This window comes from Cnephaeus nilssonii, assembly GCF_951640355.1.
Source record: "Cnephaeus nilssonii genome assembly, chromosome: 17".
In the NCBI taxonomy this organism is placed as follows: Eukaryota; Metazoa; Chordata; class Mammalia; order Chiroptera; family Vespertilionidae; genus Cnephaeus; species Cnephaeus nilssonii.
In genome coordinates, this window is record NC_137088.1 from 44962304 (window position 1) to 44979298 (window position 16995).

At 38.3% G+C, this 16995-nt stretch overlaps 1 protein-coding gene across 1 annotated transcript in view; it reads right to left on the minus strand.

Moving 5' to 3' along the window:
* Positions 1–665: 665 nt before the first annotated feature.
* DNAH12 (dynein axonemal heavy chain 12) overlaps positions 666–16995 on the minus strand; it is a gene marked incomplete at both ends in the record, with an annotated part of 220130 nt that continues 203800 nt past the window's right edge. The window contains 9 exons of the mRNA XM_079795396.1: positions 666–856; positions 2682–2749; positions 4250–4341; positions 4881–5018; positions 9434–9638; positions 10850–10953; positions 14564–14752; positions 15022–15255; positions 16413–16550. Coding sequence (XP_079651522.1) covers positions 666–856; positions 2682–2749; positions 4250–4341; positions 4881–5018; positions 9434–9638; positions 10850–10953; positions 14564–14752; positions 15022–15255; positions 16413–16550 — 1359 coding nt within the window. The remainder of the gene's footprint in view (positions 857–2681; positions 2750–4249; positions 4342–4880; positions 5019–9433; positions 9639–10849; positions 10954–14563; positions 14753–15021; positions 15256–16412; positions 16551–16995) is intronic.

A 16995-nucleotide genomic window follows, 5' to 3' on the forward strand; every position in this document is an offset into this window, starting at 1 on the left:
GGTGTCTGACTATGATCTCGAGTCCATCTATGCGGCAACCACATGGGCAGTAGAGGGAGGGTGGAGGCTATAGGGGGGATAAATGATGATAAAAAAAAGAAAGAACCATTATGACACACACACACACACACACACACACACACACAAAGCTCTTTTCTTTTGAGATTTAATCTGAGCTTAAAGAATACCTCCTCAGTGGGGCTTTGCTTAACCAATCTAAAAAAACAAACAAACACACACACACACACACACAAAACAACAACACACCACACCTTGAAGCTAACTGTTGATTATACTACTGATTTTGGATTATCTGCCTAGCATTTGTCATCTTGGTTAATTGTCTGTGGTTGTTTTGTTCTTAGCATAACCACACTCCCCCACTTCCCTCCCCACCCCTGGCCTAGAATGCAAGCTCCATGGACAACAATAAATAAAAAAGAATCAACAAAGGTTGAATGAATGAAAAAAAAAAAAAAGAGTCCATTTAGAAGACTGTATTCCAATCATGAGTGATATATCAGGGAGGAGAGCTATGCAAAGACCTTTCACAAAGACCATTTAAGAATGATACCAAGATACTTGGTTTTATTATATATATATTTTGAAGTATGTGAAGACATGGCATTTTTTTTACTTCAGATATTTTGTTAAATTTGTCCAATTTAGTCATCCAATTGACAAAGCAAAGCAACCCCACGCTTGATCCAGTGTTGAATGGGTTGATCCGTTTTTAACAACATTGCAATGACAAAGTTAGTAGAATGTCCTGTTGTGGAAAGAGTTCCTTTACGTTCACTTGTCTTGTAGAGGGGACAAACATAGGCATTCGACTTCTCAATCTGAGCCTTTTTAGCTTGAAAAAAAAAAAAGAGATATATTCATTTCATAAAGAGAAAAAGACCCAATGGTACTAAAAGAACAACTATCTTGTAATAAAATGGCAAGTGCTAAATCTAAGATTATGGTTATGATATTTGAACATTTGAAAGTTGATGTTGCTTTTTAAAGATTTTATACTAGTTACTAGAGGCCCGGTGCACGAAATTCGTGCACGGGGGTGTGTGTCCCTCAGCCCAACCTGCACCCTCTCCAATCTGGGACCCCTTGAGGGATGTCCAACTGCCCATTTAGGCCCGATTCTACTGGGCAGTTGGACATTCCTCTCACAATCCAGTACTGCTGGCTCCCAACTGCTCGCCTTCCTTCCTTCCTGATTGCCCCTAACCACTTCTGCCTGCCAGCCTGATCACCCCCTAACCACTCCCCTGCCAATCTGATTAATGCCTAACTGCACCCCTGCCAGCTCGATTGCCCCTAACTGCCATCCCCTGCCAGCCTGGTCACCCCTAACTGCCCTCCCCTTCCAGCCTCATTGCCCCTAACTGCTCTTCCCTGCTGTTCTGTTCCCCCCAACTGTCCTCCACTGCAGGCCTGGGTCCCCCCAAACTGCCCTCCCCTACAGGCCTGGGTCCCCCCCAACTGCCCTCCCCTGCAGGCCCGGTCGCCCCCAACTTCCCTCCTTTGCTGGCCTGGTCACTCCTAACTGCCCTCCCTTGCAGGCCTGGTCCCTCTCAACTGCCCTCCCCTGCTGGCCATCTTGTGGTGGCCATCTTGTGTCCACATGGGGGCAGCCATCTTTGACCACATAGGGGCAGCCATCTTGTGTGTTGGAGTGGTGGTCAATTTGCATATTACTCTTTTATTAGATAGGATAGTTGTGAAATAAGGAAGTGATTTCATAAGGTTCATGATTCTAGGTCTGGAGGACAGGAATTGATTTTAAGCTCTGGATCACTTACAGGCAAGAAAACACTCAAGAGGACTTGGGAGAGAAGGAGTAAGAGAAAGCGAAAGTAGGGAGGAAGGAATAAAATACAGCATAGATAATGGGGGAGATGATAAAAGAGAAACAGTAACTTACAGCTCTAATACAAGAAACCCATAAATTAGAAGTTGAAGTTACTATTTGTTTTCAGCAGGTTATTACTAAGACAAACACAGAAATACTTAGCTACTCACAAAAGGAAGTTCACATTTCTCAGTTAAACTAGAACTGCATTAATAATGAAAATATTCGATGGTCTGGGTAGTGATTATGGGTGATTATTTTTCATTAATAGTTATTTGAGAATAAAAAATACAGAAGAAATAGAAAACAAAAGAATGAACCTCATTTGTTTAGACTTGAGGAAAAATGATGATAGCAAAGGAGGGAAGGAGCAAGATGCTTTTCCAAAGGGACAAAACTTGGCTGCACCCATGTGGCTTGCAGTGTCTACCCTTTGGGGCACCTGACAGCTCCTAGGCCTAAGAGTTTTTTATAGCCAGAAAACTCTAGCTGTTAGCTGGAGACTTTGTCAAGCCTATTTGTGTCTCTGAGAGGTGTGCAAAGAAAGGCACTTGAGAATCAAAATATTGATGGGAAGCTCTAGACTCTGAAAAGTAGAAGTGTGGGGGAGGAGCAAAGAAAATGTTACATCCCATTGGATAAGAGCAAAAAAGAGGCAGAATGATATTCCTAAAATAATACAAATGCAACACACAAACGGAGGAACTATTTATTGTAATTGGACAAAATTCTAATAGGCTTGAGCAAAGACTTACTTGGGAGAGCAGTTAAAAATATCTATCATTATCCTCCCTAAAACTCTAAGAAGTTTTGTTAGAAGTATATTTACTTGGTTTTATCCATATGATAGGCATCAGGTCAAACAGAAGTTTGGGATATTGTTCGGCAAGTAATCCACTGTGAGGAGAAATTGAGACACATTTATTAGACATAAGATGAAATTTGCTTCTCAGAAACTGCTACTTAGATAGTGGCTTTTAATACAAGAGAGAACCAAAGATACGCAGGAAAAAAAATTTAAAAAACAAAAAGAAATAACAACAAAATAAATCCAAGGAAGAGACAATGAAAAATTGAGAGAACCAAAAGAAAACTGTGCAAAGGCTATATGTACAAACAGTGGACAAATATCAATTCCTGCCATTTTTAAAGTGCTGTCCATGAGGCAGACACTATAACATTTCACCCTCACAATGATCTTGTCCTCAATCCTATTCCAATTTCACAGGTAGAATGGCGGCTAAGAAAATGTGAGTACTTTTCTCACAGTAACACAGCTCTGAAATGCCAGTGTCAGGATTCAAATATAGATATGCCTATCTAGAAATGTGGCTTCTTTTCCCTATGCTACATTGTTTGTTTGCTTGCTTATTAGTTTGAAAGAAGAAAGAAAGGAAGAAAAAGATGAATACATATATAAAGAAAAGTTAAGAGAAATTTCGTCACCCAGTAGAGTGATGAAAAAGAAGAAAGAATCAAATGAACTATGTGCATCCAAGTCCTCTCATAGCTCTGTCTTAGAATGATCTCTGTAGAACCACCTTCTTGATCCTTAAGCGATTTTCTCTGCTTTGGCCTTTAACGTTCCCTTGAGAGCAAAGTCTAAGTCTGACTCTGAAAATAGAGGATTATGTTTATTAATGAATTTCCAGGGGAAATATGTTCTTCCTTCCTCTCTTACCTTATATATTTCAAACAAGAATAGCATTGCTGCCCTAGCCAGTTTGAGCATCAGCCTAGAGACTGATGGATCCCAGGTTTGATTCTGGTCAAGGGCACATGCCCAGGTTGTGGGCTTAATCCCCAATTGGGGGCCTGCAGGAGGCAGCCAATCAATGATTCTCTGTCATCATTGATGTTTCTATTTCTCCCTCTCCCTTCCTCTCTAAAATCAATAAAAGTGCATATATATATATATATATATATATATATATATATATATATATATATTAGCATTGCTTAGTTTCCCAAGCTGGAAATTCAGCATTTATTTTAAATATTTATTTATTATGTCATCAAAATACAAGAAAAAGTTTTCCATTCACCAGGAGAAATAATACCTTTACTATAACTGTAAATTGTTTAAAAGTGGGGTGCTCCTACACTTTATAAAATGGAAGGTAACTGTTATAAAACAGAAGAAGTAGGAAAATGATGTCCATTAACTTAGACCACTGAAATATTAACTAAAAACTATTCAGGACCTAAAAACCACTCATCACTTGCCCAGCCTGAGTAATGATTTATGGCAAGAATTCTGATACTTATTACTTGACATATTCCCTAGAAGAGGCGTTTTGGTTGGGAGGAGGAGGGTCAGGGAGGAAGGCAGCAGGCAGCTTATCTGACTGAAGATTCAGCTACAATTAAAGAGATCTTTGCTTTGAAACTATGGACCTTGGTCTGTCCCAGCGTGCTCCATCAAGATATAATCCATGGATGTAAACTCCATCTTCTGGTGCTGTCTCGGATGTATCGTAAGGAATAACCTAAAAGTAGAGGCACACACTGGTAATGATCTCCTCTCCAGATAACTTTAGTCTCATAAAGAAAACATTGGCTAAATCTTAAGAACACATTCAGGGAAACTCTGTTATATTAGAGCTCCTTAAACTATATAATTTTCAGTATAGTATAAATGTAAAAATGTATAATACAGTTCTATGTGAAGCATTTTATCAAGTTTTACTGTAACTCATATTAATTTTTGCTAAAATAGAAAAGCAGCATTGGATTTTTAAAAGAGAATTTTTAAGAGTGTATTTGAACCAAAACTGACAACATATGCTGAGAAGCAAGATCTCAAATGCTCCTGGATTATTCAAATTGAATATTGAGATATATAAAATTTCTATTATATTATAGAGGTAGCAAGACAAATATATACTTTCTTCATGAAATTCAAAGAATGAAAAAAAGTCAAATTGTATATAATGGGCTATAAAGATATGAATTCTGCATATCCTCCCTGCTTAACTACATGACTTTGATGTAATGTTATACTGTGCAATTTAAGAAGTTACTGTACCTCAAATTCATATCCTAGTAAATCAATAGGGATGGTATATTTTCTGGCATAATTCTGCATACCTCCAGTTAAAAAGGCTTGGGTGAAAAAGAAACCAGAGAGCCAAAATACACAAGGTTTTCCTGAATCATACCAGTCCTGTAAAGGAAAAACAAAATGTTTATTTTTTTCAACTTACACAAGTGTCACCTGACATAATTCCTGATTCTGGTTTTCATGTGTATTGCCCACAATTTCCATTACAGGACTCTCTTCCTGTCACCAAACACACTACTTATCTTGGCCCTCCTACCTCTTTTCCCTTCTAGTTACTCTTCTTGGAAAATTCTAACTCATTTTAACATTAACCTGAATAAAACAAAGTTTGAAAGATTCAAATTTTCTTCAAAAAGCCAAATATAAATTGTTTAGGGGCTTATTTATTACTTAATCCCACTCAAAAGCAACCATCTTCAGAAACATTGTCTAACTATAGCCCTCATGTGTTGACTCCAGTTTCTTAACCTTCTTAAACTCTCTTCCTCCATGCCCATTGCCCTCACTCCAGTTTAGATATTCATGGTCTTTTTTCTCTATCAGTGTGTACTTTTTCTTGCTGCTTTTCTCTCTTCCTGCTCAACACATCTCTAACAATGCTGCCAGAGGATACCTCGCCATGCATGGTTTGGATCAGGTTTAGCATCTTGCATGATTTTTCAGTGACCTACTGCTATGCCACCAAATTAAAGTCTAAATACACCTTAGTGTAAACACCTTAGTCTTCTGTTCAAGATACTTCACAATCTGGCACCAACCTGTATTTCAGCTCTATCCTTTTTGATTCCCTTCAAGCATCTTACGTTCTAACCAGAATGCACCATTTGCAGGTCTCTTCTTCGCACTGGGTGGACATCTTCTTCGCACTGGGTTTTTTTCTACTTATCTTAAAGTGAAAATACTCTTAAGCCCTTCTGGTGGATGAACCCTCCTACATTCTCACTCCAAGCTCTTCTGGCAGTGGTATTACACCTTCTGGAAGGCAAGGGATTCATTGCCTAGCCAATCATACCTCCAATCATAAGCATTGATTCAGGAATGGACATGTGACCCAATCAAAGCTAGAGATGCTGAGATTCTTGCTGGGACTTTGGAGAAAAGAGTCACTCTCAACTCTCTATAAAGTTGTGAGGCTAGAGTTGCTGTTGCTATCATGCTACCATCAGAGGAGAATCTGAGAATACAGTTACCCCACAGAGACTGGAGCCAAGAGATGAAGTGCAAGAAAACCAAAATCAGGTGACCATGTTTGTACCCGAATTCAAACCCTGCCTGGAGCCACTTTACCACCTGATTTTCAACTACACAAAGAAACAAATTTTGTTTTATCTTATGTCAAAAATTTTACAACGGAATCCATCTAAATTACATCATGCCACAGCTATCTCTCTTAAATCTCGTCCTTTTTTTGTAGTGTCCAAAATCATTCATCCTTTAGACCCAGTTCGAATGCTACCTCATCCAATAAACAAACTGCTTTCCTGAGCTAAAAGAACTTTCTCCTCTCTTTGAATTCCCAAAGTACTTTAGTCTTTTGTGACAGATCCCTTACTATACTATATTAGTTTTTTCTTAGATACGTAAGCTATCTCCCTATAGCCTATTGGCAACTTGGAGGCAACTTGGCAACTTTGTCCAACAACAAGGTGCTTTGGACAAAGTGGAGTCTCAATTTACATTTGTTGACTGAACAGATGAATTAATAAAATGCACTTGTTCTCTGACTGAGCAGCACGCTATGGGAAGAAGCCAGCTTTGCTTCCTGGAAGAGAACAAACCCCTGCTAGAGATATTAGAACAGTACAAGCTATCAGATCAAGAAGTAGAGAAAGCGATGGAGTTCGTCGAGGGCACAAGCTAGGCAGAACCAGCACCTCACACAAGGAAGCTGTAAGAACCCAGAAGGCAAGTGCTTAGAAAATTCCATTGCTCATTCCACAGCTTCATTTAGTCAAGAATGTCATGAGTGTCTGGGTGAGCTACTTATATACAATCTCTGAATTAGCTACCATTAACTGAGTCCTTTGTACAGACCAGGCACTGTGCTAAGAACTTTACATGCATTACCTCATTTAGTTCTCAAAATAACTCAATGAGTCAGGTATTTTCCTCCCATTTTACAGGTGAGGAAACTGGGTCCAGAAAGATGAGTATCTTGCTAAATTTCACACAGATACTGTCAGATCCTGGATTTAATCTGAAATGATAGCCAGTGTGGAAAAAAAAAAAAGCTTAAAAAAAAGATACAGGAAGGAGAAGGGGAAGATAAATAGGGTCAATGGTGGGAGAGAAATGAGAAAAAAAGGACAGGAAACTCCAGATGACTTATTTGCTTAATTTGTTAACTCTAAGAACGATTAAGAAGTGAAGTCAAGAGTCTAGGAGAAAGAAAGTGATGGGAAAATGGTGCAGCTTCTGTAAGGGTAAGGGAACAATGGGGGAGATCCATTCAGGGGAAGATTTGTGGTAAAGGGTGATAAAGTGCTCAATAATGAGACCTTTTTAACTCATTCAAATGGGATGATTTGAAGGGGAAATGCAAATTTCAGAAAGTAGAGAGTTTGATGTGAACTTACAGTAACAACAACAAATTGAATTTATCTTGGAGACTGTCCCAGCTGGCATCATGCCAGGACCCCTCTAGGGGACTAAGCTGAAGACTCATCAGGCCCTTCAGGAACAAAGCAGTATATACTGAAATGCAAGCAGTTCCAATAAAAGTTGGGAAATAAACTAGGGTATGAAAAAAAAGTAAAAGTGTGGCAAGGGGAGGATGGAATTAACTATGTCAGATGCTTTTGATAAGGGACAGAAAGAGACTGGTACATATAGGAAGAAGTAAAAGACATGCCTAGGAATCTCCCAGGGTTACACATGCTCACTTAACAAATTAGCAAAGATAAAAATGAACACTAATTACTGAGAAATAGTCACTCATTCACTATTGATGGGGATATATATAACTGAATAAATTTTCTGGAGTATAAATAGGTAATGTATATCAAAAGCCCTAAAAATATCCAAATGGAATCAATTAAAACATTAAAAGAATAAGGTACCACTGACCAAGAGGAATTTTTCTAGAAACACAAGAATGGTTTTACATTTGGAAATGTAGTGATATAATTCAATGCAATAATGAGCTAAAGAAGATAAAAAGTGACATCACCAGCAAAAAATGCTGAGAAGGCATTTGATAAAATTCAACAGTTTCTTATTTTACAAAAGAATAGTCCACATTTATTGAATGCTTACCACATATTGTAGACTGTTACACTATGAGATAAAAATGCCCATTTTATGGGTAAAGAAACTGAGGCTAGGAAGTGACAACTCTTCTAGAGCTTAAACACTTAAAACCACTATTCTGTACTTTTTTGTTTGTTAAATATTAATCTACATAAAAAGCTCCTATAAATTAAAAATTGCTAAGTAGTCCAAAAGAAAAATGGCCTAGGAGATGAACAGGCAATTCACAGACAAATACAAATGGCAAGCACACATACCAAAAGAAGCACAAGCTCACGAATAAATAATCAAAGAAATTTAAATTAACACAACAAGATTGACAAAAATTGAAAAGTGGTGTCTGAAAAAGCCTGTCCCTTTAATCTTTACAAGCACTGGATATTTTATGATTAGCTTCTACAGTGAAACAAATAAAGTTTTTATATAATAAAAGGGCAACTGAACACTGAAAGGTCATATAACTGTGTGAATTCACAAAAAGTATTTTTGGGTCTTTCCCCACCCAATACCCATACATAAATCTCAACCATAAGATGGGAGTGAGCTGAGGAGTTAGTGAGGAAAAATAGCGCCTTGCTCTATGCATGCTTTCCTGCCCTGAGCATCCTTTTAAGTGTGTATTTGGAGCGAGAGTTGGCTGGGAGGGGTTGGTGGTTGGGTGGTGGGCTGGTAGGGGGTGAGGTTGGGAGGTGGTGGGGAGAATGAGATTTCAAAGCATTCATCTTTTCCCTGGTCTTATGAGATAGAAGCAACTGATTTTAAGACAATGCCCAGCCCGGCGGGCGTGGCTCAGTGGTTGAACATAGACATATGAACCAGGAGATCAGGGTTCGATTCCCGGTCAGGGCACATGCCCAGATTGTGGGCTCGATCCCCAGTGGGGGTTGTGCAGGAGGCAGCCAATCAATGATTTTCTCTCATCACTGATGTTTCTATCTCTCCCTCTCCCTTCCTCTCTGAAATAAATAAAAATAAATAAATAAATAAAAGAGACAATGCCCAATTATTGATAAATCCAAGCCTCGGGCTCTTTTGGTGATTTACCACAAAAGCAGAATCTTTGAAAATAGAAATGTCACATATTACTTGGGTTTGAGTAAAGCAAAATTTTAATTCTCTACTCAATGCTTTGAAATATGTGTAATTTTCAATATTCTAATATTTTGGTTAGATTACCATGAAACTACTAATCACATTCCATTCAACTCAGAGACCTCAAGTGATCATAGCCAATTTCTAATGTCTCCCCTTTATATATAATCTTTTACCTGTAAAAAGTCCAACCGGGCTAGAAAATCTGTGATGTAACTTCCTAGGGGCTTAAGACTTGGGTATGATCGTTGGGCCCATATTTCTGGAACTTTTCCAACAAGCAAACTTCCGGAGAGTGCTTCCAATGCAGAATCCATTACAACCACACCCTTAATAGCTTTCTCGAGGTCCTGTAGAGTGCTACGTATAGTTTTAATTAAACTGCAAGGGAAGCAATTATGTTATCAACATATATGTGAAATAAATACAACATGGAATCTTTTCAGAAGAAATAGCAGGAATCTCATTCACAGCTTTATAAGGGTGTTTCCCAAAGTATGGTCATTTCTACTTGGCAATGTAAGGTTATTTTAACTTATACTTCAATGAACATTTTTCATTTTAAAAATAAATAGTTTAAATAAAGTAAATAATACAACTAGTTTTTTAGGTATTATTGCATAGTACCAGGCCAATTTAAGCAGAATGATTACTTAAATAATGTTACGGGTGACTTTTAAATGTGGAAAAAGTCATAAAAGTGTTATACAGTGGTTGAATTTGGGAAACTGCCTCAAAACATAAAGTTTATATTCATTTATGCACTTTTAAATACTCTGCTTCCACTCAGGCCCAAACTGCTAAGAATACTAAAAATACACCTGATGTCAGAGTTTTAGGCTAGAAGCCTAAATATACCTGATGTGAGGGATAATATGTTATTACATACTAGAGGCCCGATGCATGAAATTCGTGCAAGGGGCTCGGCCCTTGCAGCCCCAGCTTCGTCCGGAAGGACGTCCAGTCTAATTAGTATATTATGATTTTATTGTTATAGATAAGTTCTTGTGAATACTTATTATATGTATGCTCTTATAAAATACTGAATTAATTAATATTTTATTTTAAAACAAGTCTGGAAACCCAAATAAACTCAGAAACACTTAGAAAATTCATGACCAAAACAATCTCCATTCCTTAAGCCTGGACTGAATTGTAGAAAATGCAATTTAAAAACTCAAAGCATATGTAATCTGTTTGCTAGTATGGGGTACCTAATCAACCTAGATTGTACTCAGGAAGAAAAACACGGTGTATATATATTAAATGGAAGAAAAATGTCAAAAGATGTGACTGCACACAGGCCATATTAATGCTCATTTCATCTTTAGTTTCTGAATAGACTAGTAATGGATTGATAAGAAATTCTAATTAATGAATATTTTTAACCAGATTTCTTTTTCATCATTATTTTTACATCACAAAAGATATCCTCACTTCTGAGGCAAAAGGTTATGCAGTTAAATTATGAATTTAAAAAGGAGGAAATTATAAAGAAATGGCAAGTTTTTTTCTTAAAGCTTTAAGTCAATACCAACTTTTATCAACTTTGGTTGGTCACCTTATGGATCACTGGGGATATAGATCCTTACTTGTTAAATCTTTCCATTTCTTGTACTAACACAGTATTCATGCTCTCTTCATAGCTCACAGGATACTTCAATAGGGCTGCTTCAATGTCAAAATCATTTGGTAGCTAAGAGAATAGATTTTGAAGATCACATATTACTCTAGAATAGTTTCATTCAGCGATAATACTAATAGCTAGCACTAAGCAGTTATTATGTACCTGCTTTCTATACATCATCTCTTTTTTTGTTTTGTTTTGTTTTTTGTTAATCCTCCCTGACCAGAGCTAGGGATCGAGCCTGCAACCGAGGTATGTGCCCTTGACCAGAATCCAACCCAGGACCCTTCAGTCCATGGGCTGATGTTCTATCCACTGAGCCAAACTGGCTAGGGCTCCATACATCATCTCATTTAATCCTTACCATTTCCTCTTAGGTGGCCATTATTATATCCATTTACAGATGAGGCATTTAAGTAAAGAGAGGATAAGTAAATGCCCAAGGGTACACAGCCAAAAAATGATCTGTTTAAACCCACAGGTCTTTAACTCCCAAGGCCCATGCTGCAGGACATAGCACTTTGCAGAAGATAAACATTTCTGAAAAGTGGTATAATTTCCTTTTGTAAATTGAATCTTATTCGTATTGATAAAACTGATGTACCATTTCATAATTGTTTTATGTTGATTTCCAATCAATTATCAACTGGCTTCAAATAGCTTAGTTTATACTATCAAATAAATAATGTGTGAATGTAGCAGGGTTCCAGGGCATAGGGAAGATAAGGCCATCAAGTGTCTGATTTCTATGAGGCACCTCAGGGATGCTTGAGAAGTGATGAAGGGGACTTTGGGATTGATGATCAAGCTGCAAGACATTGGAATTCATACTCCTTAAGGGACAAAAAAGTTTCCTAATCAGGGAAGTATCAAACTAAAAAAAGTTGAGCTGCCCAGAGTTTCTCCAGGTGATGGTCCCTGGGTGTTGCTAAAGAATTATAAGTCACGCTAGATGGTGTCACTCAAGGACCCTTTGGCTTAGTACCTCTACCCCATATAAATCCCAGATTCCAGTGCCAGGTAACTTCCTGTTAGGGATTTTGTAAGTGTCACCATTCTGCAAGGGTGAGAACCTTCCCCCACAGAGGTAAACCACAGAAATGGTAAGGGGTCAGGGGTAAGGAAAGGCAAACAACAGAAGCAGCATTCCAGGGGTAGGGGTGGGAGGAGGCTGGTTTGCTTTAACTCAGGGGTCACAGGCATTGCTGCTCCACTCTCTTCTCCAGTGGCAGCAGCCAGGTGAGTAGGCTCCTAAGGAGTGATGTCAGACAAGGCTACCAACTGTGAGAGTTGAGGAGTGGTGCTGCCCATGGGCTTTCAAGGCAGATGGACTATGGGTCAGGTTCTGCTATGTCAGAGTGCCTAACACTGTGGCGATAATTACAGTATTTGCCCAAGAGAAGAATTGTGAAGATCTGTGCTTTGGGACCATGATGTTTTTTAAAGTTACATTACTTCTTAATTGAATTTAAGATAGAAACAAAGGTGAGAGGGCTAACTAAGAACAGTGGGTTGTATTATGGAAAAAAGAAAAAGAGTGCTAGCAGCTAATTCTGTGCCTCCTCACTTCCTAAGGTAGCCTAAAAACTATTCACTCCTTGATCCAGTAAGTTCAGACCATTTCCTCCATTTTTTAAAAGTAGGTCCATTAAAATTGCTCTGGCTAGTGCAGCTCAGTTGATTGAGGGTTGTCCCATGCACCAGGAGGTTACTGTTTCAATTCTTGGTCAGGGCACATGCCCAGGTAGCAGGCTTGATTTTCAGTAGTGGGTGTGCAGGAGGCAGCTGATTGATGATTCTCTCTCATCACCGATATTTCTATCTATCTCCCTTTCCCTTCCTCTCTTAAATCAATAAAACATATATATTTTAAAAAACCTGTTTGTCTCTCATTGATGTTTCTATCTCCCTCTCCCTTCCTCTCTCTGAAATCAATAAAAACATATTTCTTAAAAGTAGGTCCATTATCTTTGCTTAGAAATGACAATAAACCATATATGTTCATTAGCTCATCCACAGCTATAGTTACTAAGAACTTACCATGTGCAAGGTGTTATGCAAAGTACTTTATTTATTTATTTACTTATTCATTCATTCATTCATTCATTCATTCATTTATTTATAACAACTGATAGTCAATTTATTAAAAAGGTTGATTTAAGCCCTAGGTGCTTTGGCTCAGTGGATAAAGAGTCAGCCTGGAATTGAAGGGTCCCCAGTTGGATTTAGGTCAAGGGTACGTGTACCTTGGTTGCAGGCTCAATCCCTAGTCTTAGTCGGGGTGCGTGGGGGAGGCAACCAATTGATGTGTCTCTCTCATATTGATGTTCCCCTCTCTCGGTCTCTACCCCTCCCTTCCACTCTCTCTAAAAATCAATGGAAAAATATACTTGGGTGAAGATTAACAACAAAAAAAAGGGGTGGGTGGGTGGGTGTGATGTTGATTTAATTATCTACAGTGGTGACTTAAACCTGGACTCCTGACTCAATACTGATGAAAGCAATCAAGGATTGTGCAAGTCAATGAGTCGCTTGTGGATCTTCATCTGAAACTGATCCCTCCTCACAGACAGTTTTTCTTGTAGTGATTCTGAGAGCCTGGGCCGGCATCTGAAATAGTCCTTTCACTTTGAGATTCTTTTCCTTTGCTCCTCTGATCAAGTTAGCATGCACCTTCTCCAAAGATTTTACGTTGTGTCTGGTTAGAGTAATTCTAATTAAGTGAATCGCCATCTCTGGTTGTATGGGTGTCTTTCCTGAATCTTTATTTTTCAAAAATATATTTTATTGATTTTTTTACAGAGAGGAAGGGAGAGGGATAGAGAGTTAAAAACATTGATCAGTAGGCCTACTGGGTATGTGCCTACAAGCAAGGTACATGACCGGAATCAAGCCTGGGACCCTTGAGTCCGCAGGCTGACACTCTATCCACTGAGCCAAAAACGGTTAGGGCATCCTGCATCTTTTTTTGAAAAAATATTTTACTGATTTTTTTACAGATAGGAAGGGAGAGGGATAGAGAGTTAGAAACATCTATCAGCTGCCTCCTGCACACTCCCTACTGGGGAGGTGCCCGCAACCAAGGTACATGCCCTTGATCAGAATCAAACCTGGGACTCTTGAGTCCACAGGCTGTCGCTCTATCCACTGAGCCAAACCGGTCAGGACAGCATCTTGCATCTTTAAAAGCCTTGGCTGCAGAGCACTTTCCAGACCCACTTGCTCTTGGGCCAGAGTGAACAGCAGTGAGTCAGGAGCAGAAGCAAGCCAGATGGGGCTTTGCTGCTATGCAACCCAGACTTCTTTATTTATTTTTTAAATTTATCTTTATTGTTGAAAGTATTACAAAGATCTTTCCCCCACCCCCTATTAACCCTCTCTACCCTGCACCCGCTCCTCCTGGCCTTCACCACACTATTGTCTGTGTCCATGGGCTATGCATATATGCATATAAATTCCCAGTTTAATCCCTCCCCACCCACCCCCTCTGTCACTCTGAGATTCACTAGTCTGTCCCATACTTCTTGTCACCACTTTACAGATCTGGAAACTAATGCTCAGAAAGGTAAAATATCTCACACAAGGTCATAATGCTCTTAAATGGAGTTTTCAGATTGCCATTTCAGTACCATTTTGATTTATATTATATTATAAGCAACATATTTTAAACAAAAATTACCTTTTGGAGAATATCTCTGCTAATTTCAAGTAGAATCTGGTCAGTACTTCCTGAGGATCCTGTCTGTTTGGAGCCTCCCTGGGTGAGAAGCAAGGACTCAAAGAGGACTTTTGTTTGTTGAAGATCTTTGGAGATATCAACATTTTCATGTAATCCAAATACCTCAGGGTGTTGAGTAAATGGAAGTTTCTACCAGAATAGATTAAGCAAGCATCACATTATCACTGGATACATTAATTCATAAGGTAGAGACGTGCAAACCAAAAAGGATTAAAAATCAACCAACAACAATGAAATCAAACTTTTCTAATTTTCAATAATTATTAGAAACAAAAGATACTGAAAATTGATTGAAATAATAATATTTATCTAACCCTATACATTACCTTGGAATTGTTCAATTGCTTTTTAGGAAAATCACACTAAAATCTAACCCTATTTTCAGTGATATCAGTTACCTTAATGAATTCAATGTAATCATTATAGGTGCCTTTGGGAGGTGCAAAATAGTTTCCACTGGGAGAAAATTTATAATGAGGGTTTTCAATTATGTGTGTATTATAAAAGTCAGCCAGCATGGTTAAGAGGAGACGTCTGTCCCAATCATCTGTCACTCTTCCTCCATAGTTACACTCCCCAGTCAGGTAAGAGATAGCTTCAAATGGAATTGTGTCATATTCATTTATAAATAACTGAAACAAATGAAACATAAAACAAGAAAAACAAAGTCTTTCACTTCATTTCTATTTTAAGATGACATTAAATATCTATCTATCTATCTACACACAGAAGTGGGGTTGAAAGAATCACTATGGGTTATCTTGGGTGACCTTTTGGAGGCCACATGTCATAAAGGCCCTGACCACAGCTAAAAAAACAGAAAAATACTAATATTCTGTGTTTTAATTGGGCAAGTTCACTTCCTAGCTTCAGTTTTCTTAAATATAGGAACTGTACCAACTTTACAGGGTTGCTGTGAGAATTAGAACATAAGTAATGTGCCTCGTTCAAAGTCTGAGTTAGTAGGAACTTACAGTGTATATTTATTTATTTATTTATTTGGAGGGAGACTGCCGACCTTCTGAATGTCTCACACTGTGAGTCCTAGCCTCCCTTACAGCTAACGCCTAGGCCTCTGACCTGGGCTTGGCTCCTCAGATGCATCCATCCTAGACTGAACTAGGGTTTTAAGCAAAGAAGTAAGACTAGCAAAGAATAGGTTTTTTTAATGATATCAAAGGGCCTGCAGCAGACAAGAGTGTGTGGGGCAGGTATGTGAGCTGCAGTGTCTAATATTCAAGAAAACTAGAGGCTCTACTCCTACCAGATATGATGTGACTCTGAATATGACTCTGGATGCCTTGGTTCTCCAGCCATCTTGGTGGTTCTGTGACCTGCCCAATATTCTTTCAATAAATTCCTTTCTACTTAAATTAGACAGTCTGTTTCTGTTGACTGATACAGCAAAATTGTAGATTTCACTGAGTGGAGAAGAGTAGAGGATAGTGAGGGCCTGTATAAAGCCAACACTGAGGAGGGCACTGCAAAAAGACAGGGTCCTTGATGACAACACTTTTGCTGAATCAACCAACTTCCACAGCCTGTCCTTCCTCTGCACTTTTTTAAATGTGATATAAGTTTCATTATGGTTTAAGCCAGTTTGAATTGGGTTTTCCATTATTTGTAGCAGAAGAAAAATCCAGATGGAGATAGTGCTTCATAAACCATAGTTGTAATTATTATTGCTATCTACCCACCCAGTAGTGATGTTGGAAGAATTAAGTTTTTCTAAGCAAAGGGCCTGATACACAGTTATCCTCCATTAGTGTTAGTTCCTTTCTAATTTTACCTGCAGTTGTCGAATACTGATGCGTAAGTCGGATTCATTAAATCCATATGGAATGTTCCAACCAAGAGGACCAAATTTCTTTCTCTCTTGTACGAGGGCATGAAAAAAACAAACTCCAAACAGCAACTTCTCCCATGCCTTTAATATAAAAATTATACAACAAGAAAAAATATTCTGATCAGATTTCCTTCAGTTAAACAAGGGGAGTCAGTGATCTTTTTCATTTTAAGATCCTGTGATCATATATTGCTAAAAACTTGTACTTAAAAAATATTAATTTTATGACTTAATACCTCCAAAGCTAGACAAACTGCAATAATATTAAAGTTCATTAAAATGTAATGATTCTACCATTTACCAAAGTATTGGCTAATAATACCTTGGTATTGTTCATAGGTATTTATAACTTCAGTACTTAACTGTTATCCTATAGACTAATTGGCATATGCTTGAGATTACAAGTGCAGGAGAATATGTAATTATTATCCTATATAATAAAAGCATAGTATGCAAATTGTCCCCTATACTGGGAGTTCTTCTGGAAGTTCGACCAGGGGGCAGTGCCGGCCATTGGAAGGAAGGG